Genomic DNA, 26,902 nt, shown 5'->3' with positions numbered 1-26,902 from the left:
AGGGCTGGTGCTCTATCCGCTGCGCCCCCTAGTTGTCCCCATGGAGCCTGACACTTTCCATGGGCGGCTGAGGGACACGTGTGTGTCCTACTTCAGCAGATGACAGGGACTCAGTCTCTCCTCCTGAGCCCCACCCCAGGCTCCTTGGACAGGACTAGGTTTTGTCTTGCAGCCAGGCTCACACCCAGCATTGGTTATCTAACCCATCTCCTCACAGGCTCAGGTTACCATGGCCTCCAGTCAGGGCACAGGGGGAGGGGAAGGGCCCTTGTTCAGAAAAGAACAGAGATGTGGGTCTGTGCTCTTAGGGTTAGGAAGGTGTTTATTAGGCAGAGTAGGCCCTGGAAGTGAGTGCATGAGGATTCTTGAAGGCATTGGCAGAAGGAACATAATGAAGGGGCCACTGAGAGTATTAACATTGAGCACAGCCCGGGTAGACTCTAGTGGACTTACTCATTTTTGCTTGAACATTCAGGAAAGCTCCATTTGCTGGCTGAGAGCCTCAGTGGGATGTGTTGGGGGATGGGAGGGCACTTGGTGTGTCCCCCAGTTGAAGGAGGAAGCAGATTGGGAGGGGGTGACCTAAAGGTGGCCAGACAGCAGCACTGGGAGGCATGGTGAGGGTTGGTGCCACTGAGAAGTCTCCCCAGTCAGCAGGGCCTCTGGGTGGGCTGAGAGCTGAGGGAAGCAGGAGTCATGGCATGAAGGGGACCCCCAAGGCCTCTTCTGGTTCTGTGAGGGGGAGTCAGGGAGAACACAGGTCGGTCCCCTGACCTCTCTGAGCTTTAGGCTCAGACCTACCTGGGGAGTGCAAGCACAGGATTCATTTCTAGGAGACAGTTATGTCAAGGAAAAGGGGTGCTTGTTCTCACATCTTCTGCAGACCAGCAAACCCCCAGGTAAAGTTTGCTCAAAAACATGGACCCTGTGGAAGCCAGAAAAGACGCTTGTGACTTGTGTGAGCAAAGACCTTTCTGAGAGAAACCCGTTTTGCCTGGGTCCTAAGGCTACAGGCTCCTCCTCTCTCTCTACTCATTCTCCTGGCCAAGTTCAAACTGTAACTTAGACTGGTGTCTACTAATAGAAATGGTTCTTGGGAAAATTGAGATTCTGGAAGACATGCCCTTCCTCAGTGTAAATCTAGTTTTATGGAACTGACTTTGTCCTAAACTGGATTATAAGATTTCATTGAAAGTCCCATGTGTTCTTTTCGGAGGATGCTGGGATATTTGACCTTTTATCATATAATGAAAAACATTTGACCTTCATAATGTAAAATACTCTAAAAGTTGGGCATTGAGTCAATATTGTTTAGATGAGCATGACTCTGTTCTCTAATTTGAGAGCAATCATTCTACAGTGCCATATTGCTAAGTGGTTACATGGTTTTCTTTGTTATAATATCCAGGTCTGCTTTCCCCTGAATGAATTTGATTCGATTCCTGACAAGGGGAAGAAATGTATAGGATTATGAGTCTAATGATTCTTTTCTGCTAAATGGTCATTGAAAAATAATTTTATTTTTCAATAAAAAATAACAGGCAAATAAAGAGAGCAGATGCTTTTGACCATGACCCATCCTGCCCCGTGTCATCTCAGCCTTTCAGTGTGGGAGTAGAGAATGCTGCTGCACTTGGCTGCAAGCAGTCTCATCCTACTCCATCATGGACATATTGCGAGTAATATATCTCTAGGGTATTTTTCTTGCTTTCATTGAGATAAGAGTATTTTAGACTTTCAGAAAATTTTACCAATTTTATTTTGTTTGTTTTCTTCTTTTCTCAGTGATCCATTTTCAGGTTTTGTTGACTCAGAATATAAAATCCTTGTCAACTTCCCCCAAACTCTTCATAGAATTTCCTTAGCATGTCACTTAAGACATTTCTTATGAAGAGGAATTTCCCTTCCCCTTCTCTCTCTTACACACATTCTGTTACCTCAATGATATGTCACAGACATTTCCTTCAGTTCATTAGGAGAGGGGTTGTACAGTAAGAAACCTTTACAAAAACAAGTGTTTGGACGTGTATACATAGATTGTGTTTAATTTATACTTTAACATATTTAACATGTATTGGTCAGCCTGCCATGGGGTGGGGGGCAAGGAGGGGAAAAATTGGAACAAGGGGTTTGGCAATTGTCAATGTTGTAAAATTACCTATGCATATGTCTGGTAAATAAAAACTATTTAAAAAATTAAAAACAAAAAACAAAAAAAACCTTTACAAGCTTTTAGCATTCCAGCATTATTCTCATTTCAAAACAGAAAAGCCTTTCTCAGTATCCCATTGGGCTCTTAATGCCTGGTTGTAAAGTGTTGTCTGTGACTGTCACAAAGGTCATGTGATTTTTTTTTTTTTTTTTTAAAGAGAAAATCCAACTCTGGTTTATTTTTCTCCTCTGCCTCAGTGAAGGTTGCACCAGATAGATTCTGGAGTCTTAGCTCAAAATCTTGTGCCTTTTGATGGTTTAGGAGTTGGTGACCTTCAAGGATGTGATGGTGGACTTCACTGAGAAGGAGTGGGAGATCCTGGACCCTTCTCAGAAGGCGCTGTACAAGGAGGTCATGCTGGAAAATGTCCAGAATCTGCTGTCTCTGGGTAAGGGCCATTTCCTGTGTTTTCTTGGTTTTAGTTGTCAGGCCAAAAATAGCACAGGGAGGAGAGAATGGATGCATACTCTGGTTATCTCAGCCTTAGGTGCTAGGTCCTCTGAGTGCTCCAACTCTCCATCTACTTTGTTCTTGCCTTGTGCCTTTTTTAAATTGAATCATTTACTTCCATTTCAAAAGCTGGAGCCATAGGTGACTCATATGCTCAGTGTTCATTGTCAGGTAAATGATAATTTTTTTGTGGATTTGTTCTCGATGTTTCATTGAGTCATGTACTTTCATTTCTTCAGTTCTACTTTTTAGTGAATGTCTACCTTCACTTAGCTTTTTTATCCATCTCCTTTTGAATTTGCTGAATTGATCTGTTAAATGATTGTTGTGTTCATTAGATTTTTGTTTCCCATTTAATTCTTCTGATTTTGTGGGAGTGTTCTCTTTTCCATTTCACCAGCGATTTTTTCAGTTTTACAAGGAGTTCTTTTTTTTTTTCATATTATTAAACCGATTTTGAGAGTTTTTTCTTGAGACCATTTCTATTTCTTTAGCCATTCTTCAGTTGATGGGCATCTATTTATTTTCCTATTCTTTGCCACACAAAAGGAGGTTCTACACATATTTTTCACTTGTGAGTCCTTTTCCCTCCTTTTTGATTTCTTTGGTAATCAGATCCAGTGGATTACTACTGAGTCACAGGATATGCAGAGCCAGATATCCTTTTGGGCCTAATCCCAAATTGCTCTCCACAATGGGTGGATCTGGTCACAACTCCAGCAACAGCATATTAGCATCCCACTTTCCCCTCATCCTTTCCAACATTCTCCATTATCTTTTCCTGTCCTCTAAGGTGATATGGGAGGTGTATTCTTAGTCGTTCAATTTCTGCAGAGGTATTTTATATCTACAACATAGTTCAATTAGCCTTAAACTATCGAGCAAGTTGTAGGAGAAGGAAAAGTTTTAAAAATGAACAGAGGAGGAAGTGTGAGGAAAAAAGGAAAGATCAAGATCTTGCCCTAGAGCAAGAGGATTTAAATGAGGAATTAGGGTATGATTCTCTTGGAGAAGCTTCAACCCTGCCTAGAGAACAGATTATTGACAGGCCCACATCAACTCCACCTTCAGAGGTGGAGGAAGAAGGAGGAGGGGAAGAGGCAGAAACACAAACAGAATTGCCTGTAAAGCAGCCTAAGCCTATGATGAGATTAGAAAAAGCATTGGTTAAAGCTAAAAGAGAAGGACAGGATATAAGTGATTTTATACATGCATATCCTGTGATTGAAAATATTGACTCTGTAGGTCAAAAAAGGAGAAGATATGCACCTTTAGATTTGAATAAAATTAAGGATTTGGAAAAAGGTTGTACCCTTTATGGGGCTACATCAGCTTATGTTAAAATGTTACCAGATGGTTTGTCTTATGAAGTCCTAACCCCGAATGATTGGAAATCCATAGCAAGGACATGTCTGGAACCTGGAGAAAATTTATTATGGCTTGCGGAATTTCATGAATTATGTAAAATTCAAGTCAGATGCAATTTGAAAATAGGAGTTAACACACAATTCACTTTTGAGCACTTAACTGGTGAAGGTCAGTATGGAGAGAATTCAGAACAGATTAATTATACCATGACAATATATGAGCAAATTGCTAAGGCTGCAATAAAAGCTTGGAGTGTCCTCTCTGGACAGAAAGATCGCAGAGAGGCTTTCTCTAAAATACAGCAAGGTCCCAATGAACCTTTTGCAGATTTTGTGGGACGTTTGCAAACTGCTGTCAAAAGAACTATTGGAGAAAATGCAGCTACAGAAATAATGACCAGACATCTGGCTAAGGAAAATGCCAATGAGATTTGCAAAAGAATTATATGGGATTAGACAAAGATGCTCCTTTAGAGGAGATCATAAGATGCTGTGCTACAGTGGGAACAAATGCTTTTTACACCCGGACAATGATGAACATGGAAAGACAGGATCCCTCCTGGCAAGGGACTTCTAGAGAAACTCGGCGATGTTTTCAATGTGGAAAAATTGGACATCTAAGAGCTCAGTGTAGGTATGGAGATACAGTGAGAAGACAGGGTGAGAGAAGACCTAAAACCCTATGTCCAAAATGCAACAGAGGACTCCATTGGGCATCAGAGTGTAGAATAATTCAGGGAAACGGGATGAGGGGCCCAGGTCCAGGGCCCCAGGCAAAAAAGACTTGGGGCATGATGGCAGCTGATGTTATACTCAAAGAGGCTTTAGAAGGTCAGGACTCTGATTTGATCAACCAGCAGAAAAGTAATCACATGGCAGAAAGGGATTACCTGATAAGTCAGCCAAAAGGCAATCAGATTGCAAAAATGGATTACACTTGGGGAGAATACAGGCCTTTTAAACCAACAGGGCTGTGTCCAATGCAAACAACTCCAATGTAATTGCCAGATGATGAGAAGAGATTTAGAAAGTGGTAAATAGAAGGAAATTAGATAGATTAACTGCCTGGGGGAGAGGGTTTGCTTGTATTTCTTCAGATGGAGAAGGAATCAGATGGGTGCCAATGAGTCGTATTCGCCTTGTCCATCAGAGAGAGACAGAAAAAGAGAAAGACCTCAAAATAAAGGAGAAAATCTAAGAAACATCTGGCACTGAAAGAGCATGGCTAATAAGAAGACTATTAAAGAACTTTAAAACCAGCAGGAATCATTGGACTTCCAGGAATCATTGGACTTCCTAACACAAGATTAGACTAATGGACAATGGACTTATGGACATTTATAAATTTTCAATTTATGATTATTTGATCATGTTATTTGTTATATACTTCTAGCATGTATTATGTTACTATGTGCTTATGTAATTTATGTAATTATGTGTAATACCTCTCATATTTATGGATTTATGTTCAGATGATCTCTCCAGGATCCTTTTGGTATCACTGATCAATGTGACTCCATCAGCACTGAGTAGTTTAGCTTCACCCTATTAGGTCTTTGGCCCTTCAGGCATTGTTAAAGCTGTCAGCACCAACCTGAATTTTATGTGGCCTCTTAGCCCAGAATTTTGAATGTTTCTCAAGTTTCTTTTGCATTTAGCTTTTGGGGGGAGTTAAAATCTGGCTTTTTCAATGATTGAAGCAACTAATTTGCAGACTGTGCAGAGTTCTGAGTTTTTGTTTCCTACCAGCTGAATTTCCCCACCATTTGCATCAGACCAGTGTGGACATTTCCAAGTGTTCTGTCCCAGATGAGTATCTGGGGTACTGTATGACAAATCTCTGAAAGATGCCCAGTCGTTTTCAGCTGAAATATTGCAAGCTGTTGCCTTTAAGTTAGAAACAAACTTTTCTCCCTTGGAGAATTACTTCACTCTGTTGATATTGAATCTGGCTGTTATTTTTGCCTATTGTTGCCCTTTTTGTTCAAGGGCCAGGACTCTTCTGTGTCCATCTCCTAGGTCACTTTCACATCCTGTAGGCCTGTTCTCCTTATAGAGGAAAAAGTCTATTAAATGCCAGTTTTTGCTACAAGACTATATCCATGATGTTTTATTCTATTGAGGTTAGTAAAGAGCAGGGCATGAGCTAAGTCTTAAGTCATCATTGCTTTTGCTTTTAACTATCTGTGCATCCCTTTCTGTGCCTTTCTATTTGATTGTTCTTTTTCTTCAGATGTGGAGCCCAACTTGGAAAGGAATGAGATGACTAGAAAGCTGGGACTTTTCATGGAAGAATGTATCCTGCAAAGATGCATGAAGGATGGTCCCTGTGCCTTGGCTTTGAGGGAAATCCATGCCTCTATCATCCAAGGAGATAACTGGAAGTCTGAATGTGAATTGGCTGAAAGTGGAAAGAGATTCAATCAATTTTGTTTCCTAAATCAGTATAAGAAAATTATTTCAGGGAAGAACTGGCTTCTGGATAGTGAATATCAGAAATATTTTCCTAAGCGGGTAGAACTTTTTCATTCTCAGGAGAAGCCTGCTGGAATCCTAATGAATCCAGATCATCAATGGGAAATGGCCTTCAGCAAGAGTTCAGACCCTATTAGACATCAAAAAAAAGAAAATGGGGAAATGTTTTGTGTGGATATTCAAGATGGAAAGGCCTTGAGTCAGACCTCTCAGCTCATTACTCAGCAGGCAGTTCAGACAAGAAAGCAACCTGATGAGTATGATGAATATCAAGCAATGTCACCCTATCTTTCATCTCTTCCTTACCGATCTAGAGTTAACCCTGGAATGGAAAAACCTTTATTTGGTGAGGGTGGGAAGGCCCATTGTTGGAACTCAGACCTTGATAACCGTCAGAAGATTCATCCTGTAGAGTTTTATAAAGGTGCGAAGTCCACCCTTAGTAAGCATCAGAGAATCCACATTGGGGAGAAACATTTTAATTGTAATCAATGTGGAAAGGCTTTCACATGCAGGGGGAGTCTTAACAGACATCAGAGAATCCACACTGGAGAGAAACCTTTTCAATGTAATCAATGTGGAAAAGCTTTCACATGCAAGGGAAGTCTTAACAGACATGAGAGAATCCACACTGGAGAGAAACCTTTTCAATGTAATCAATGTGGAAAGGCTTTCAGATGCAAAGGAGATCTTAGCAGCCACCAGAGAATCCACACTGGAGAGAAACCTTTTCAATGTAATCATTGTGGAAAGGCCTTTAAAAAGAGAGCCAGTCTTGCAGAACATCTGAGAAAGCACACAGGAGAAAAGCCTTATAGATGTAGTCATTGTGGAAAGGCTTTCATAGCCAATAAATATCTTGCTGTGCATCAGAGAATCCATACAGGAGAAAAGCCTTATAAATGTAATCAATGTGGAAAGGATTTCAGATTAAAATGTAAGCTTGCAGAGCATCAGAGAATCCACACAGGAGAAAGGCCTTATAAATGTAATCAATGTGGAAAGGCTTTCACATGCAAGGGAAGTCTTAACAGACATCAGAGAATCCATACTGGTGAGGAACCTGTTCAATGTAATCAGTGTGGAAAGGCTTTCACATGCAAAGGAGCTCTTAACAGCCATCAGAAAATCCATACAGGAGAGAAACCTTATCAATGTAATCAATGTGGAAAGACTTTTAAAAAGAGATCCAGTCTTGTTGAACATCTGAGAAACCACACAGGAGAAAAACCTTATAAATGTAATCAGTGTGGAAAGGCTTTCATAAGAAATTCCATGCTTATAGAACATCAGAGAATTCACACTGGAGAGAAACCTTTTAAATGTAGTCAGTGTGGAAAGGGTTTTACATCCAGTTCCAGTCTTGCTGCACATCAGAGAATCCACACTGGAGAGAAACCTTTTAAATGTAATCACTGTGGAAAGGATTTCATAACGAGATACAGTTTTCTTTTACATCAAAGAATCCACACAGGAGAAAAGCCTTTTAAATGTAATCACTGTGGAAAGGATTTCATAACGAGATACAGTTTTCTTTTACATCAAAGAATCCACACAGGAGAAAAGCCTTATAAATGTAATCAGTGTGGAAAGGCTTTCACAAGAAATTACTTGCTTATAGAACATCAGAAAATTCACACTGGAGTGAAACCTTTTAAATGTAATCAATGTGGAAAGGCTTTCAGACAGAATTCCATTCTTGCTTTACATCAGAGAATCCACACTGGAGAGAAACCTTTTAAATGTAATCACTGTGGAAAGGCTTTCAGACAGAATTCAGTTCTTGCTAGACATAAGAGAATCCACACTGGAGAGAAACCTTTCAAATGTAATCAATGTGAAAAGACTTTCAGATTCAATTCCGCTTTTCGTAACCATCAGAAAATTCACACTGGAGTGAAACCTTTTAAATGTAATCAATGTGAAAAGACTTTCAGATTCAATTCCGCTTTTCGTAACCATCAGAAAATTCACACTGGAGTGAAAACTTTTCAATGTAATCAATGTGGAAAGGTTTTAAAAAAGAGCCAGTCTTGCTGCACATCAGAGGATCCACACAGGAGAAAAGCCTTATAAGTGTAATCAATGTGAAAAGTGTTTCACATGCAAGAGAGCTCTTAGCAGACATCAGAAAGTCCACATGGGAGAGACACCTTTTGAAAGTGTTCAGTGTGGAAAGCCTTTTGCCATAAGTGAAACCTTGTTAAACATCAAAGAACCCACGCTGGAGAGAAACCTTTTGAATGTAGTCAGTGAGGAAAGGATTTCACACTAAGGTCCTTTCCAGCTGCACATCAGACAATCCTCCCTGGAGAGAAACCTTGTAAAGGAAATTACTGTGGAAAGATATTGAGCTACAAATCCAAGATTAGTAAATATCAGAGAATCCTCAGTAAGGAGAAGCATGAAGATAATAATAAATGTGAAATGCTTTCACAAAGAATTCCCATCTGGCTGTATATGAGACAATCCATACTGGAGAGAAACCTTATAAAAAAATTCAATGAGGAAAGGGTTTCAGCAAAGTCAGGGGCCCAAGGCCAAGCTGACTACCAAATACTTAATGGCAGCTCAAAGACAACTCTAATCTAGTGGCAGAGTTGGGAATATGCAGGAGGCAGTGCCCTTTATCATGTCTTTATTTCCACTGTGGGCACCCCAGACCTAAGGCTGTCATGCTGGGTGAGAGCCTGGAAGAAGGCTCAGGAGAGGATTACACTTTGAGCCAGGGAGGAGTTCTGACTCTGAAATACCCCACTGAACATAGAGTAGTTACCAACTGGGGAGGGGTGCATGGACAGTTGGCATCATGCTTTCTATACTAAGTATTCCACACGACTACCAAAGAGCCCCCTGTGGTGTTCACTAAAGCCTCCTCACACCATGGGAAAGAAAGGATGGCACAGATTATGTTTGAGACCTTAAGCCTTCTGCCAAGTTCCCTGCCATTCAGCCTGGCTGCCTCCCTGCCTCTGGCAGTGCCCCAGGAATTATGATCAACTCTGGGGATGATGGGACCAACCAAGTGTCCCTGTTTGAAGGTGACCTCCTTGCAGGAGCCAAACTCTTCCTGGTGTGACTGGCTGTGATTTCATAGACTGCAGCATAAAGATTCAGACCCAGGACATTTTTCCTCCTGCGGCTACTGAGAGCCAGAGTGTGTGACATCATGAGCTGGAGCCTTTGCCACATGCAGCTGCCACTGGAAAAGAGCCATGAGCTCCCTGAGGGTCATGTCATTGGCCTTGGCAGGGCTAGAGTTGGAGCCAGAAGCTCTCTTCCTGTGGAATCCACCAAGGTCCCTTCAATTCCACCATGTGTGATGTCGGTGTGGGAGGGCTTGTCTGCACATTCAGGGTGGTCATTGCCACATGCCCAGGCCTTGCTGGAGGGAAGCACAGAAAGATGACTGTCCCAGCCCCCAACCTAGTGAAAATCATGCTCCTTCATCCACCTGAACATTTTGGTGTTTCTCATCTTTCTCCTTTTTGATCTGATTTTTTTTTTTGGGGGGGGGGATGAGCAAAATAACGGTGGAAATATGTATAGAAGACTGAGACATTTAATACACATTGGATTACTTGCTGAAGGCCTGGGGCAAGCGAGGGATAACATTTAGAACCTAAGGTTTTGTAAGGGTGAGTTCTGAAAATTATCCATACACATTTTTTTTTGTAAATAAAAAGCCTTAATAAAAAAAATTAATCATTCCAGATATTGTATTATGCAGTGTGACAGAAGATTTCTTGCTTCTAGGAAGCCTGTCCTTCTTGACAAAAACCTAGATAACATCAGTTCAGAGGTTGGAGAGGAAGGTGGGGTAGAGGTACAGTATTATAATAGAACCAGGAGATCATTATACACTTCCAACAAAAATATGAGGATGTATTCCGATGGAAGTAGATATTCTCGACAAAGAGAAGATCTAATTCAGTTCCAGTTATCAATGATGGACAGAATCAGCTACACCCAGAGAAAGAATTGAGTGTGATCTGTTTGCATTTTTTGTTTTTTTCCCAGTTATTTTTACCTTCTGAATCCAGTTCTTTTGCAACAAGAGAACTGTTCGGTTCTGCACACATGTTGTATCTAGGATATACTGTAACATATTTAACTTGCATAAGACTGCCTGCCATCTAGGGGAGGAGGTGGAGGGAGGGAAGGGAAATATTAGAACAGAAGTGAGTGCAAGGTATAATGTTGTGAAAAATTACCCATGAATATGTTCTGTCAATGAAAATTATAATAGAAAAAACATACAATACAAAAAATCTCAGCTAAAGGGGAACAATTCCCACAAGTCTTACATTGAGTACCCCATTGCAATCCCATTCAGTAAATCCTTGGGGCTCCCATAAGAGCTCTGGTGCTCCTGTTGAAAAGCTCTTCAGAACTGGGTCCTAGCTGCCCCTTCAGGATGGCTACACAGTGTAATATTCTTCTCTAAGATATAATTTTCTCTGGGAGCAGCTTTCTTGAGGGGCTTCTGGAGGCAGGCTTAATTTCAGTTCCAACTTTGTTTTTGGAAGATAGGTGGTCATAACCTCCCTGATTTCTCCAGGAGGTGAGAACCCCAAAAAAGAGGTGATCACCCCTTCCCTGACTGCTCAAAAAAGTGAAAACACCATAAAAGCATGTGATCATGCCCTTTCCGACGTATCAGGAAGGGAGATGAAAACACCAAAGAAAATGGCAAATCAAATCAGATTAGGTGGTTTGTGAAGGGGCTCACTCTTAAAATAGGTATACATAAATCCAACATGGGAGCTAGTACACATAATTACACAAATTACATAAGTACATAGCAATATAACAGGGTAGAAATGATGTAATAAATAGTATGTATCGACATGAGGAATCATACTTGTCAGTAAGTTCTAGAAGTGGTCCAAAACCAATCTATTGGTCATTAGTTCATGTGTCAGGAATCCAAGAATTCCTGCAACTTTTGAAGGCCTGCAACAGTCTCATCTTGTGTTAGGGAATCCAATGATTCCTGCAGATTTTATTCTTAGATTTTCTCCTTTGTTTCCAGGTTTTTCTCTTTTTCTGTCTCTAGGTTCTTGTCTCCACCCATCCCTTTCCTTCTCTATCTGTAGAGATAGAAACAAACCCTTTCTCCCAAGCAGTTAATCTATCTAATCCCTTCTATTTACCACTTTGTAAATTTCTCATCACCTGGCAGTTATATTAGAGCTTCTTGGACTGGACACTGCCCTTCTGTTGGGTTAAAAAAGCCTGTAGTCTCCCCACTTGTAATCCCTTTCTCCCATCTGATTGCTTTTTGGCTGATCACATCAGAGCCCTGACCTTTAAAAGTGTAAACTGGGCTGCCATGATGGTCCCATGACCCAGTGATTGAGGTCTTAGAACTCGGGCCCACCTCTCATTTCCCTGGATCAATCTACAATCTGAGGCCCAGTGGAAGCCCTTGTGGCATTTACTTAGTAAGAACCTAACAAAAAAGAGTAAGACCTCAACACAAAGGAGAAAATCTAAGAAACATTTGACACTGAAAGAGCATGGCCAATAAGAAGACTGTTAAAGAACTTTAAAAACTAGCAGGAATCATTGGATTTATAAATTCTCAATTTATGATTATTTGATCATGTTATTTGTTACATACTTCTAGTATGTACAATGTTACTATGTTATGTTACTGTGTGTTTATGTAATCTATGTAATTATGTGTAATATCTCCCATATTGATGGATTTATGTTTCAAGGTCACGACCACTCTATGTTCTAAATCAAAAGAAAGGGGGAGATGTTAGGTTCTTACTAAGTGCTAAGTCAGTACTTGACAATTTTCTAGTTCCGGCCTTTCCTGGTAGTTTTTACTTGTGAATTCCTGGAGAAGAGCTTGAATGCTGAGGAGGAGCAAGTTCATTGGTTGGAGTAATTCTTCCCAGAAGCCCTTGCATTATCTCACGCCCATTCTCTGGGAGGATAAAGAGGGCAGCTCTGGAGGAGATAGGGAGTCTCTGCTTTAGACCAGGCTTGATGCAGCTCTCTGCAGGAAGGGAAGTCACTTCTCTGGACAAGAATTAATGGCAACTGTCGAGACAACAGCACATTACAGGGTTTTAGGTCTTCTCTCACCCTGTCTTCTCACTCTCTGTCCATATCTACATGAGGCTCTCAGATGTCCTATCTCTCCCTGAGTGTCTTTGAGTAGCAGTAAAAAATGGGCAGCTAGGTGGCGCAGTGGATAGAGCACCAGCCTTGAATTCAGGAGGACCCGAATTCAAATCTGATCTCAGACACTTAACACTTCCTAGCTGTGTGACCCTGAGCAAGTCAATTAATCCCAGCCTCAGAAGAAAAAAAAAAAAAGGCAGTAAAAAAGCACTGAATTGTCACCTGAGCACTAAGCTTTATCAGGAAACCAAAAGATGCAGCAGTACATAAACCTATGTATTTGTGTGTGTGTGTGTGTTTTTGCACATATGTGCAGGCAGGTGTGCTCATTTTGTGTATTTGTGTACTCTCCTTTGGGGTTATTTCCATCCCAAATGTTCCCTTTCCTATCCAGCTAAGGTGCCAAGAACAAGGTGATTCCCACTGTGCTCCAGCACCTGGATGACCGGTGTCAGTCTGAGCCCTAAGGCCCCACTCTGCAGCCCAGGACCCTTCTGTAGGCCCTCCCTGCTCACCCCTCCTCACAGTTGTGTGGGGGGTGCCCTTACTGATGTGAAAAGAAAAAGCCAGAGGCATCCTGAAGGATCATGTGACCTCCCATGGCCTCCTTCCTAATCTGCCATTCTTGTGTCTCAGGAACCTCATGTTCTGCTCTCAGGACCCCTCCTCTCCTCACGAGCACCCGAATGTTGAGGGGAGCAGAGGGAAATGGGGAGCATTAAGTTGGTGAATCAGGAACCAGCCCAACTCCTAGTCTTGGAGGGAGATGAGGTTTGTATATGGGGGTGGAGAACGTGTGCAATGGGGGCTGGGCTTGATGAGGTTTCTAATTTTGGGGCTTCCCGGTTAGGGAGCCAAAAGTATGAGCTGTATGTTTTGGGGATCCCTTTTGTAGGAAACCAGATGATAAGGTCTAGATTAGGGAATCGGAATGAGATTGGGGTTTCTGGTGGTCAGGGAGTTAAATGATAAGTTCTAGAGGCAGGTTCTAGGTTCAGGGAACCAAATGGAGAGGTGTGGCTCCCCCAGGCCCCTGGGATGTGGTGCAAGGGGAGGCAGTTTGGGGGAAGCCCTTTCTGGGGCCACAGAGATTGTCTGTAAAGGAATTTACAAACCTGAAATCCTGGGTGGATAAAAGGTTTATTACAGGGACAGGAAGTAAGGGGAGAAATCCTGACAGAGGCATAAAGTCTCTTTAGGGAAGTAGTGAGGGTAGAGGGGGATGGCACTGGAAGGCATATTATCCAGTGGGCAGAGGCTTCCTTGGCATAGCCTGGCACAGCTGGCACGTCTAGAAGCTCTGCAAAGAGAGGGTTAAGATGGGCCCTTTTATACTGGGAGTTTGGGCTCCAAGCTGGGTTTCAGCCTGAGCTGAATTTGAACAGAAATGAATGAGATTCTTTATGCCAGTAGGCTGGGAAGTCCTTAGCTGGGACCGCAGCCGCCCCAGGAGATGAGGGAGAGAAGCTGCTCCTCCTCCTTCCCTGGGCAGGGCCCTCCCTGAGGCGGAGGCCCAGGAGCGAGTCTCCCCGGGGGAGGCCCAGAGAGTCCCCAGTTCAGGCTCAGGCGCCCCCGGCATCAGCGGGTTCTCTGGCGCCGCCTTTCGGACTCCCCGCTCCTCCCCATCCCCGGCTTCCAGCGGGAGAAATCGCGTTAGTTCCAGGCTCAGGGACATGCTCCGCCATCGCCGGGTTCCGGGTCGGGCGCTCTCGGGGCGGGAAGAAAGCTCCGGATCCTCCCGGTTCCGCAGCGTGGCCGGACCCGCTGAGGACCCGGATGTGCCGGATGGGCTTCGGAATCGGCCTTTGCGGAAAAGCTGCAGAGAGCCAGAAACCCCCCGCTCCCCCCCCAGCTTCCCTGGCAGCGGGGCCGAGGCAGCCTCTTCCCCTCGGACCCTCCGCGGAGAGGAACGGACTCTGCCCTTAAAAGCACCGGCGCGGGCGGGAGAAGGGAAAGCCACGGGCGCTTCTTGTCACCTTCTCCACGGGGCCGAAGGGGGGGGAGACCCTGTGTCAGGCGGGCAGCTCGTGGGAGGCTCACTCCCCCCCGAGGGACGGAGGAACGAGCGGCTGTCCCGCAGAGGAAACGTCCAGAAACTGCACCGAACCCGCAGCGGGGCCTGAGAGGGCTGAGCGTGGGCGGGGTCTCCCTGCCCCCCTCAGAGAAGGGGAGATGGGGGAAGGGCGCAGGTCCCGAGGCCCCGGCCCCTCCCGGGAGAAGGGGGACCGCGCCCCCATTTGTAACGATGCAAACGATCTAACCCAAAACCTCCACACCCACTCCGGAATTTCCGATCGCATCCGGGTCTCTTTCTCCTACGGAACCCCACACTCCATCCCCGGCTTCTCCCCAAAAGTTTGAGAATAGACGCCCTACTGCGCATGCGCTGCTTATTGGGCCCCGGGTTTATTTCTGTTTTTTTTGAGCTGGAGAGTGGGGGCGGGGAGGAAAGGGGGGGCACGCGTGCGCAGGTGCCGCCCGGAACTTCCCTTTTCCTTCTTGAGGCTCCTCCCCTTCGCCACCACTTGCCGGAGGTCTCCTGGCAGATTTTGCAAAGCTGTTGCGCGTGTGCAGGCTCGGAATGTGGGGGCGCGTGCATGAGAGGGGCATGCGTGGAACTTGTGTAAAAGTGCAGTAGCTGTGAGTGGGGCGTGTAACTGAGCTGCGTGCATGAACTGAGTGCAGGTGGGTGTGGCTGTGTGTGGGGGGGTTATCCCTTTCACCTATGTGGGCTGAAATGGGGGAGGGGCCGGTGCTTCCCAGTAACTTGGGGGCTGCTGAGTGTTTCTTGGGGAGCCCAACTGACCCCTCCCCCACTGAGCCCCGCTCGCCATTGACCCCACAGGGCTGGTGCTCCCAGGGCTGCTCCTCCTCCCAGAGTGCCGGAAACCTTGGTGTCCAGTGGAGGCTTCTGGGAGGGTCTCCCTGCCCCCCACGGGAGAGCTCTGCCTCCTCTGAGCCTCCATCTGCCTGCTTCTCTCAGATTTTCCTGCCTCCTCCTGGGGAGCAGCCGCCCCCCGCTGTCCCCGCCCCCAGAGCTCCATCTGTCCCTCACTGTGGGCAGCTCCGCATCCTCCCCGGGCAGAGGAGCCTCAGGCCCCGTCCTCCCTGTCTGAGCTCCCTCTCCCTCCCCAGCCCGGCGGGCAGAGCACCCAAGGCCGGAACCAGGCAGATGGCCCTTGGCAGCCGGAGCCCCTCGTGCCAGGTGAGTGCAGTCCCTCCCCGGAGCTGAGCAGCATGGGGGGGTGAGGGGGGGTGTCTGAGAGAGCCCAGGGAGCTTCCTCCTCCTGTCAGAGGGAGGGCTTCCTAGCTTGTCCCCCTGGCACTGCCCATTTCCTGCCCCCTCAGCCACACGGCTGCCCCCAGGGCTTCCTGAGTCCCTCTCCTTTGCCAGGTCTCTCGACCCATTAGTGAGCACTGAGGACGGCCGCAGGTGCCAAGCACTGTGCCAACCTCCTGGGGAGGCAAAGGAAGGATAAAACATGGTCCCTGCCCTCCCTGAGCTAACAGCCCAGTTTGGTACAAACGTCTCATCAGCTGTGTCCCTAGCAGATCTGCAGGGAGATGGGAGGCGCTCTCAGAGGGAAGGCGCCACCTCTTTGGGGACCAGGAAAGTCTCTGTTCTGCAGAAGCTGAGATGAGAAGGAGGCCGGGAGGCCCAGGGGAGGAGGGAGGACATTCCCAGGAGGAGAGAAGGCCCTAGATGCCAGAGTTAGAGAATGGAGGGGCCTGGGCGAGGCTCAGCCAGGGCCCAGAGTCCCTGGTCCAGGAGGAGGAGGGGAGGAAGGTGGGGGAAGCCTGGCCGGGCTTTGGGCGCTGCTTCTGTGGCATCTGCCAGGAGCCATGGAAACGTGATGTTCTGTGATCCCCTTGAGAGAATCTTCAGGGCCCGTGCTGGGCACGCCCAGGGTAAGGGAGCTCGGGATCCACCAGACACTGACCTGGGCTTTATTTGTCCCCTCAGGAGCCTGACACTTTCCATGGGCGGCTGAGGGACACGTGTGTGTCCTACTTCAGCAGATGACAGGGACTCAGTCTCTCCTCCTGAGCCCCACCCCAGGCTCCTTGGACAGGACTAGGTTTTGTCTTGCAGCCAGGCTCACACCCAGCATTGGTTATCTAACCCATCTCCTCACCTGCTCAGGTTACCATGGCCTCCAGTCAGGGCACAGGGGAAGGGGAAGGGCCCTTGTTCAGAAAAGAACAGAGATGTGGGTCTGTGCTCTTAGGGTAGGAAAGGTGTTTATTAGGCAGAGTAGGCCCTGGAAGTGAGTGCATGAGGATTCTTGAAGGCATTGGCAGAAGGAACATAATGAAGGGGACACTGAGAGTGTTAACATAGAGCACAGCCCGGGTAGACTCTAGTGGACTTACTCATTTTTGCTTGAACATTCAGGAAAGCTCCATTTGCTGGCTGAGAGCCTCAGTGGGATGTGTTGGGGGACGTGAGGGCACTTGGTGTGTCCCCCAGTTGAAGGAGGAAGCAGATTGGGAGGGGGTGACCTAAAGGTGGCCAGACAGCAGCACTGGGAGGCATGGTGAGGGTTGGTGCCACTGAGAAGTCTCCCCAGTCAGCAGGGCCTCTGGGTGGGCTGAGAGCGGAGGGAAGCAGGAGTCATGGCATGAAGGGGACCCCCAAGGCCTCTTCTGGTTCTGTGAGGGAGAACACAGGTCGGCCCCCTGACCTCTCTGAGCTTTAGGCTCAGACCTACCTGGGGAGTGCAAGCACAGGATTCATTTCTAGAAGACAGTTATGTCAAGGAAAAGTGTTGCTTGTTCTCACATCTTCTGCAGGCAAGAAAAGCCCCAGGTAAAGTTTGCTCAAAAACATGGACCCTGTGGAAGCCAGAAAAGACGCTTGTGACTTGTGTGAGCAAAGACCTTTCTGAGAGAGACCCCTTTTGCCTGGGTCCTAAGGCCACAGGCTCCTCCTCTCCCTTCATTCTTTCTCACTGCCTAGTTTATACTTTAACTTAGACTGGTGTCTACTAATAGAAATGACTCTTGGGAAAATTGAGATTCTGGAAAACATGCCATCCCTCAGTGTAAATCTACTTTTATGGAACTGATTTTGTCCTAAAGTAGATTTTAAGATTTCATTGAAAGCCCCATGTGTTCTTGGAGGATGCTGGGATATTTCACCTTTTATAATATAATGAAAAACATTTGACCTTCATAATGAAAAATACTCTAAAAACTGGGCATTGAAGCAATATGGTTTAGATGAGCATGACTCTGTTCTATAATTTGAGAGCAATCATTCTACAGGGTCATATTGCTAAGTGGTTACATGGTTTTCTTTGTTATAATATCCAGGGCTGCTTTCCCCTGAATGAATTTGATTTGATTCGATTCCTGACAAGTGGAAGGAATGTATAGGATTATGAGTCTAATGATTCTTTTCTGCTAAATGGTCATTGAAAAATAATTCCTTAAACCTGTTCCAACGGTGTCCTTAGGAAAGCAAACCCTCTTCCATGAAGATACTGAAAAATGAAGAATTACACGATTATAATATTTATTAAAATTATTCATTAATTTATTCATGCTATTAGGTCTATTTAGCTTTGAAATTATACTAATAATAACAGCTTTCTGTTAGGAAATGATGTAAGTCCAGCATAAATTCTTTTCTTTGTAGGAAGTCCTTTGGCCTTCAGCAGGTAACTGCCATGTTTCTAGGCCAGGCCTTAAAAATTTTCAGAGCCATCACTCGGTGTCTATACAGTGTTATGAAGTGGTTTAGGAAAATTCTCCAGTCCACCTGGCATGGAAGTTATTCACTCAAGTCTCAGTGCCAATCAGGTTTTTTCAATTGCTCAGACTAGAATAAATTAAGAAATTAAGCTAAAAGTGAAAAATACATGAGAAGTAGAGGAGCCAGATGTTTCCAAGAAAATAAAAATGAGAAAAAAAGTGATTTTTATTTGCAAGGAATCAAATTGGTCCCAGTAAAGAGAGCTTCTGAGAAAGGCAATCCTGTCTTCTGCTGGTACTTAAAAGTTACCGGTTCCAGTTTAGAATGAAAAAGCCTCACCTGCCACGTGCATTTCTCAAGCACATTTCCTATATTTAATAGGTTTGAAAATAGATAGTGCCTTCCAGCATGTCCAAGGATTTGCAGATGTGGGCACTCTCTCGCATGATAGCCATCACCTGCCTTTTCACTCTAGATTCCTGATCCCCAGGATTCTGGAGTTTTTACACGTTGAATCCTTCTTTTTCAGAGAAAATCTATAAATGTCATTCTTATGCATTTGCTGCATCTCCATCCCCAACTAATAAAATAGGACATTTGAAGTCAAGAAGGAAATTCTCCTTTCCCCACAGAGTTGCTTTTCTTGTGCAATAATTCTGTATTAAAATGACTGAATCCATTCCACAAACAAGTGAAGGCAATCCTCAAATAAAGAGAGAAGATGCCTTTGACCATGACCTGCTAACATCTGGCTGATGTTATAGTGACCCATCCTGCCCAGTGTCATCTCAGCCTTTCAGTGTGAGAGTAGAGAATGCTGCTGCTTCATAGAATTTCCTTAGCATGTCACTTAAGACATTTTTTATGGGGAGGAATTTCCCTTCCTCTTCTCTCTCTTACACACATTCTGTTACCTCAGTGATATGTCACAGACATTTCCTTCAGTTCATCAGGAGAGGCGTTGTACAGTAAGAAACCTTTACAAAAACAAGTGTTTGGACGTGTATACATAGATTGTGTTTAATTTATACTTTAACATATTTAACATGTATTGGTCAGCCTGCCATGGGGTGGGGGGCAAGGAGGGGAAAAATTGGAACAAGGGATTTGGCAATTGTCAATGTTGTAAAATTACCTATGCATATGTCTGGTAAATAAAAATTATCTAAAAAATTAAAAACAAAAAACCTTTACAAGCTTTTAGCATTCCAGGGTTATTCTCGTTTCAAAGCAGAAAAGGCTATCTCAGTATCCCATTGGGCCCTTAATGCCTGGTTGTAAAGTGTTTCCTGTGACTGTCACAAAGGTCATGCGATTTTTTTTTTTTTTTTTTTTTTTTTTTAAGAGAAATCCCAACTCTGATTCATTTTTCTCCTCTTGCTCGATGAAGGTTTGGCCAGATAGATTCTGGAGTCTCAGCTCAAAATCTTGTGCCTTTTCATGGTTTAGGAGTTGGTGACCTTCAAGGATGTGATGGTGGACTTCACTGAGGAGGAGTGGGGGTTCTTGGACCCTTCTCAGAAGGAGCTGTACAAGGAGGTCACACTGCAGAATGTCCAGAATCTGCTGTCCCTGGGTAAGGACCATTTCTTGTCTTTTCTTGGTTTTAGGCCAAATATAGCATAAGCAGGAGAGAATGGATGCATAGTCTGGTGCATCTGAGCCTTAGGTGCTAGGTCTTCTGGGTGCTCCAACTCTCCATCCACTTTGTTCTTGCCTTGTGCCTTTTGTAAATCAATCATTTACTATCATTTCAACAGCTGGAGCTATAGATGACTCACATGATCAGTGTTCATTGTCAGGAAAAACATGATTTTTTGGGGGGGGGGACTGGTTCTTGATGTTTCATTGAGTCATTTATTTTCATTTCTTTAGTTCTACTTTTTAGTGAATGTCTTCCTTTACTTCGCCTTTTTTTCATCTCCTTTTGAATTTGCTGAATTGATCTGTTAAATGATCTGTTCATTAAATTTTATTTTTCCCATTTCAACCATTCTATTTTTTAGGGAGTTGTTCTCTCTTCCATTTCACCAATGCTGTTTTTCAAGAAGTTCTTTTTTTCTTTTTCCATCTTATCAAACTTATTTTGAGAGTAGTTTTTTTTTTTTTTGAGACCATTTCTGTTTGTTTAGCCATTCCTCAGTTGATGGTCATCTATTTATTTTCCTATTCTTTGCCACACAGAAAGTGGTTCTACACATATTTTTCACTTGTGGGTCCTTTTCCCTCATTTATAATTTCTTTGGTATTCAGACCCAGTGGATTACTGCTGAGTCACAGGATATGCAGAGTGTTCTATCCTTTTGGGCCTAATCCCAAATTGCTCTCCACAATGGGTGGATCTGGTCACAACTCCAGCAACAGCATATTAGCATCCCACTTTCCCCTCATCCCTTCCAACATTCTCCATTATCTTTTCCTGTCCTCTGAGGGAATAGGGGTGGTGTGAGGTGGTAATAGCCATGGTCTCCTGAGAGTGCTACAGAAGTGTTCAGCCCATCTCTCCAGGATCCTGTTGGTGTCACTGATCAATGGGGCTCCATCAGCACTGAGTAGTTTAGGTTCACCCTGTTAGGTGTTTGGCTCATAAATAGCTTTCAGGCATTGTTAAAGCACCAACCTGAATTTTATGTGGACTCTTAGCCCAGAATTTTGAATGTTTCTCAAGTTTCTTTTGCATTTAGCTTTTGGGGGGAGTTAAAATCTGGCTTTTTCAGTGATTGAAGCAACTTATTTGCAGACTGTGTAGAGTTCTGAGTTTTTGTTTCCTACCAGCTGAATTTCCCCACCATTTGCATCAGACCAGTGTGGACATTTCCAAGTGTTCTGTCCCAGATGAGTACGTGGGGTACTGTATGACAAATCTCTGAAAGATGCCCAGTCGTTTTCAGCTGAAATATTGCAAGCTGTTGCCTTTAAGTTAGAAACAAACTTTTCTCCCTTGGAGAATTACTTCACTCTGTTGATATTGAATCTGGCTGTTATTTTTGCCAATTGTTGCCCTTTCTGTTTAAGGGCCAGGACTCTTCTGTGTCCATCTTCTAGGTCACTTTCACATCCTGTAGGCCTGTTCTTCCTATAAAGGAAAAAGTCTATTAAATGCCAGTTTTTGCTACAAGACTATATCCATGAAGTTTTATTCTATTGAGGTTAGTAAAGAGCAGGGCATGAGCTAAGTCTTAAGTCATCATTGCTTTTGCTTTTAACTATCTGTGCATCCCTTTCTGTGCCTTTCTATTTGATTGTTCTTTTTCTTCAGATGTGGAGCCCAACTTGGAAAGGAATGAGATGACTAGAAAGCTGGGACTTTTCATGGAAGAATATATCCTGCAAAGATGCATGAAGGATGGTCCCTGTGCCTTGGCTTTGAGGGAAATCCATGCCTCTATCATCCAAGGAGATAACTGGAAGTCTGAATGTGAATTGGCTGAAAGTGGAAAGAGATTCAATCAATTTTGTTTCCTAAATCAGTATAAGAAAATGATTTCAGGGAAGAACTGGCTTCTGGATAGTGAATTTCAGAACTATTTTCCTGAGCAGGTAGAGCTTTTTCATTCTCAGGAGAAGCCTGCTGGAATCCTAATGAATCCAGATCATCAATGGGAAATGGCCTTCAGCAAGAGTTCAGACCCTATTAGACATCAGAAAAACGGAAATGGGGAAATGTTTTGTGTGGATATTCAAGATGGAAAGGCCTTGAGTCAGACCTCTCAGCTCATTCCTCAGCAGGCAGTTCAGACAAGAAAGCAACCTGATGAGTATGATGAATATCAAGCAATGTCACCCTATCTTTCATCTCTTCCTTACCGATCTAGAGTTAACCCTGGAATGGAAAAACCTTTATTTGGTGAGGGTGGGAAGGCCCATTGTTGGAACTCAGACCTTGATAACTGTCAGAAGATTCATCCTGGGGAGCTTTATGACGGTGGGAAGATCTTCACTCAGCAGTTTTTCCTACCTTTAACTGAGGGATTACACACTAGTGAGAAACCTTTTGAATGTAATCACTGTGGAAAGACTTTTGCATCTAGTTCCACCCTTAGTAAGCATCAGAGAATCCACATTGGGGAGAAACATTTTAATTGTAATCAATGTGGAAAGGCTTTCACATGCAAGGGAAGTCTTAACAGACATCAGAGAATCCACACTGGAGAGAAACCTTTTCAATGTAATCAATGTGGAAAGGCTTTCACATGCAAGGGAAGTCTTAACAGACATGAGAGAATCCACACTGGAGAGAAACCTTTCCAATGTAATCAATGTGGAAAGTCTTTCACATGCAAAGGAGCTCTTAACAGCCATCAGAAAATTCACACTGGAGAGAAACCTTTTCAATGTAATCAATGTGGAAAGGCTTTTAAAAAGAGAGCCAGTCTTGCAGAACATCTGAGAAAGCACACAGGAGAAAAACCTTATAAATGTAGTCATTGTGGAAAGGCTTTCATAGCCAATAAATATCTTGCTGTGCATCAGAGAATCCATACAGGAGAAAAGCCTTATAAATGTAATCAATGTGGAAAGGCTTTCAGATTCAAATGTAAGCTTGCAGAGCATCAGAGAATCCACACAGGAGAAAAACCTTATAAATGTAATCAATGTGGAAAGGCTTTCATACGGAATTGCAGGCTTACAGAACATCAGAGAATCCACACAGGAGAAAAGCCTTATAAATGTAGTCAGTGTGGAAAGGCTTTCAGAAAGAGAGACAGGCTTATTTTTCACCAGGGAATCCACACAGGCAAACACCCTTTTAAATGTAATCAATGTGGAAAGGAATTCATAACGAGATACAGTTTTCTTTTACATCAAAGAAGCCACACAGGAGAAAAGCCTTATAAATGTAATCAGTGTGGAAAGGCTTTCATAAGAAATTACATGCTTATAGAACATCAGAGAATTCACACTGGTGTGAAACCTTTTAAATGTAATCAGTGTGGAAAGGCTTTTACATCCAGCTCTAGTCTTGTTGCACATCAGAGAATCCACACTGGAGAGAAACCTTTTAAATGTAATCAATGTGAAAAGGCTTTCAGATTCAGTTCTGCTTTTCGTAACCATCAGAAAATTCACACTGGAGTGAAACCTTTTGAATGTTATCAATGTGGAAAGGCTTTCAAAAAGAGAGCCAGTCTTGCTGCACATCAGAGCATCCACACAGGAGAAAAGCCTTATAAATGTAATCAATGTGGAAACCTTTCATAACCAGTGGAAATCTTGGTGTACATCAGAGAAAAGCCGTATAAGTGTAATTAATGTGGAAAGGCTTTCAGATGTAATTACACTGTTGTAGAACTTCAGAGAACTCACACAGTTTTCGAGAAAAGCCTTATTAGTGTAAGCAATGTGAAAAGTGTTTCACATGCAAGAGAGATGTTAGCAGATATCAGAAAGTTCACATGGGAGAGAAACCTTTTGAAAGTATTCAGTATGGAAAGGCTTTCCCACAGAAATGATATCTTGCTGAACATCAAAGAACCCACGCTGGAGAGAAACCTTTTGAATGTAGTCAGTGAGGAAAGGATTTCACACTAAGGTCCTTTCCAGCTGCACATCAGAGAATCCTCCCTGGAGAGAAACCTCATAAAGGAAATTACTGTGGAAATGTATTGAGCTACAAATCCAAGATTGGTAAACATCAGAGAATCCTCAGTAAGGAGAAGCATGAAGATAATAATAAACATGAAATGCTTTCACAAAGAATTCCCATCTGGCTGTATATGAGACAATCCATACTGGAGAGAAACCTTATAAAAAAATTCAATGAGGAAAGGCTTTCAGCAAAGTCAGGGGCCCAAGGCCAAGCTGACTACCAAATACTTAATGGCAGCTCAAAGACAACTAATCTAGTAGCAGAGTGGGGAATAAGCAGGAGGCAGTGCCCTTTGGCATGTCTTTATTTCCCTTGTGGGCACCTCAGACCTAAGGCTGTCATGCTGGGTGAGGGCCTGGAAGAAGGCTCAGGAGAGCATTAGACTGAGAGCTAGGGAGGAGTTCTGACTGAAATACCCCACTGAACATAGAGTAGTTACCAACTGTGGGGGGAGGGGGGCATGTACACCTGGGGCCATGCTTTCTATACTACGTATTCTACAGGACCACCAAAAAGCCCCTTGTGCCACTCACAGAAGCCCCCTGACACCGTGGGAAAGAAAGGATGGCAGAGATTATGTTTGAGACCTTCAGCCTGCCTGCCTCCCTGCCTCTGGCCGTGCCCTGGAGTTGTCATCAACTCTGGGGATTATGAGACCCACCCATGTCTGTGTTTGAAGATGACATCCTTGCAGGAGCCAAACTCTTCCTGGCTCTGACTGGCTGGGAACTGACAGACTCTGGCATGAAGATTCGAACCCAGGACATTTTCCCTCCTGCAGCTACTGAGAGCCAGAGTGTGTGACATCATGAGCAGGGGCCTTTGCCACATGCAGCTGCCACTGGAAAAGAGCCCTGAGCTCCCTGAGCGTCAGGTCATTGGCCTTGGCAGGGCTAGAGCTGGAGTCTAGAAGCTCTCTTCCTGTGGAGTCCACCAAGGTCCCTTCAATTCAGGTGTGATGTCAGTGTGAGAAGCTTGTCTGCACTTTCAGGGTGGACATCACCACATACCCAGACCTTGTTGGAGGGAAGCACAAAGAGATGACTGCCCCAGCCCCCGGCCCAGTGAAAATCAAGCTCCTTCATGCATTTTGGTATTTCTCTCATCTTTTTCCTTTTTGATCTGATTTTTTTTTCTTTTTTTTTGTGCATCAAAATAACTGTGGAAATATGTATAAAAGAATTGCACATTTGACACATATTGGATTACTTGCTGAGGGCCTGGGGCAAGCGAGGGAAAACATTTAGAACAAAAGATTTTGTAAGGGTAAATTCTGAAAATTATCCATATACATTTTTTGTAAATAAAAATCCTTAACAAAAAAAACCTAATCATTCCAGATAGCGTATTATGCAGTGTGACAGAGGATTTCTTGCCTGTAGGAAACCTGTCCTGCTTGACAAAAACCTAGTTAACATCAGTCCAGATGTTGGAGAGGTGGGTGGGGTGGAGGTACAGTTATTATAATAGAACCGGGAGATCATTATACACTTCAATAACAATATTTAAAGAGGATATTTTCCCATGGATATGGATATCCTCGACAAAGAGAACATCTAATTCATTTCCAGTTATCAATGATGGACAGAATCAGCTACACCCAGAAAAGGAACACTGGGAATTGAGTGCGATCTGTTTACATTTTTTTTCCCTGTTATTTTTACCTTCTAAATCCAGTTCTTGTGCAACAAGAAAACTGTTCGGTTCTGCACACATATATCGTATCTAGGATATACTGTAACATATTTAACATGAATAAGCTGGCCTGCCATCTAGGGGAGGGAATGGAAGGAAGGAGGGGGAAATTCAGAACAGAGTGCAAGGGATAATGTTGTAAAAAATTACCCATGAATATGTTCTGTCAATGAAAACTATAATAGTAAGAAAAAAAATAATACAAAAAAATCTCAGCTAAAGAGAAACAATTCCCACAAGTCTTAAGTTGAGTCCCCCAAAACAACCCCCCTGAGGAAATCCTTGGGGCTCCCAGAAGAGCTCTGGTGTTGCTGTTGAAAAGCTATTCAGAACTGGGCCCCAGCTGCCCCTTCAGGATGGCTACACAGTGTAATATTCTTCTGTAAGATGTAATCTTCTCTGGGAGCAGCTTTCTTGAGGGGCTTCTGGAGGCAGCCTTAGTTTCAGTTCCAACTTTCTTTTGTTTTTGGAAGGGAAGAAAGGTCGTCATAACCTCTCTGATTTCTCCAGGAGGTGATCACCCCTTCCCTGATTGCTCAAAAAAAGAACCATAAAAGGAGGTGATCATGCCCTCTCTGACGTCTCAGGAAGGGAGATGAAAACACCAAAGGAAACGGGAAATCAAATCAGATTAGAGGGTTTGTGAAGGGGCTCACTCTGAAAACAGGTATACATAAATCTATCAACATGGGAAGTAGTACACATAATTACACAAAGTACATAAGTACATAGCAATATAACAGGCTACAACTGATGTAATAAATAACATAAATCAACATGAAGAATCATACATGTCAATAAGTCCTAGAAATGGTTCAAAACCAATCTATTGGCCATTAGTTCATGTGCCAGGAATCCAAGAATTCCTCCAAGTTTTGAGGGCCTGCAACAGTCTCATCTTGTGTTAGGGAATCCAATGTTTCCTGCCCATTTTGTTCTTAGATTTTCTTTGTTTCCAGGTTTTTCTCTTTTTGTGTCTCTCTCAAGGTGCTGGTCTACATTCATCTCTTTCCTTCTCTATTTGTAGAGATAGAAACAAACCCTTTCTCCCAAGCAGTTAATCTATCTAATCCCTTCTATTCACCACTTTGTAAATTTCTCCTCATCACCTGGCAGTTATATTGGAGCTTCTTGGACTGGGCACTGCCCTTCTGTTGGGTTAAAAAAGCCTGTAGTCTCACCACTTGTAATCCCTTTCTCCCTTCTGATTGCTTTTTGGCTGATCACATCAGAAAACTGAACTTTTAAAGGTGTAAACTGGGCTGCCATGATGG

At 43.8% G+C, this 26,902-nt stretch overlaps 2 protein-coding genes across 5 annotated transcripts in view; both read left to right on the top strand.

Moving 5' to 3' along the window:
- The window catches only part of LOC141565026 (uncharacterized), a 37,993-nt gene extending 29,279 nt beyond the window's left edge, over positions 1–8,714 (top strand). For 2 of the 4 annotated variants that reach the window (XM_074308005.1, XM_074308008.1), the window contains 2 exons: positions 2,474–2,600; positions 6,263–8,714. In XM_074308005.1, the coding sequence (XP_074164106.1) occupies positions 2,474–2,600; positions 6,263–8,580 (2,445 nt within the window). In that variant the 3' untranslated portion in view covers positions 8,581–8,714. Of the gene's footprint in view, positions 1–1,541; positions 2,601–6,262 lie in introns of all 4 variants that reach the window. The other 2 variants (XM_074308007.1, XM_074308009.1) reach the window with 2 other exon arrangements.
- A 5,222-nt stretch (positions 8,715–13,936) lies between these two features.
- LOC141565025 (uncharacterized) lies at positions 13,937–25,259 on the top strand. The gene is made up of 3 exons (XM_074308004.1): positions 13,937–15,850; positions 19,793–19,919; positions 21,603–25,259. Exons 1-3 carry the CDS (start codon positions 15,371–15,373, stop codon positions 23,543–23,545), a joined length of 2,550 nt encoding a protein of 849 aa, XP_074164105.1. The 5' UTR covers positions 13,937–15,370; the 3' UTR covers positions 23,546–25,259.
- The last annotated feature ends 1,643 nt before the right edge of the window (positions 25,260–26,902 follow it).

This window comes from Sminthopsis crassicaudata, chromosome 3, assembly GCF_048593235.1.
Source record: "Sminthopsis crassicaudata isolate SCR6 chromosome 3, ASM4859323v1, whole genome shotgun sequence".
NCBI classification, from domain to species: domain Eukaryota; kingdom Metazoa; phylum Chordata; class Mammalia; order Dasyuromorphia; family Dasyuridae; genus Sminthopsis; species Sminthopsis crassicaudata.
This window is presented reverse-complemented; position numbering and strand designations above follow the sequence as displayed.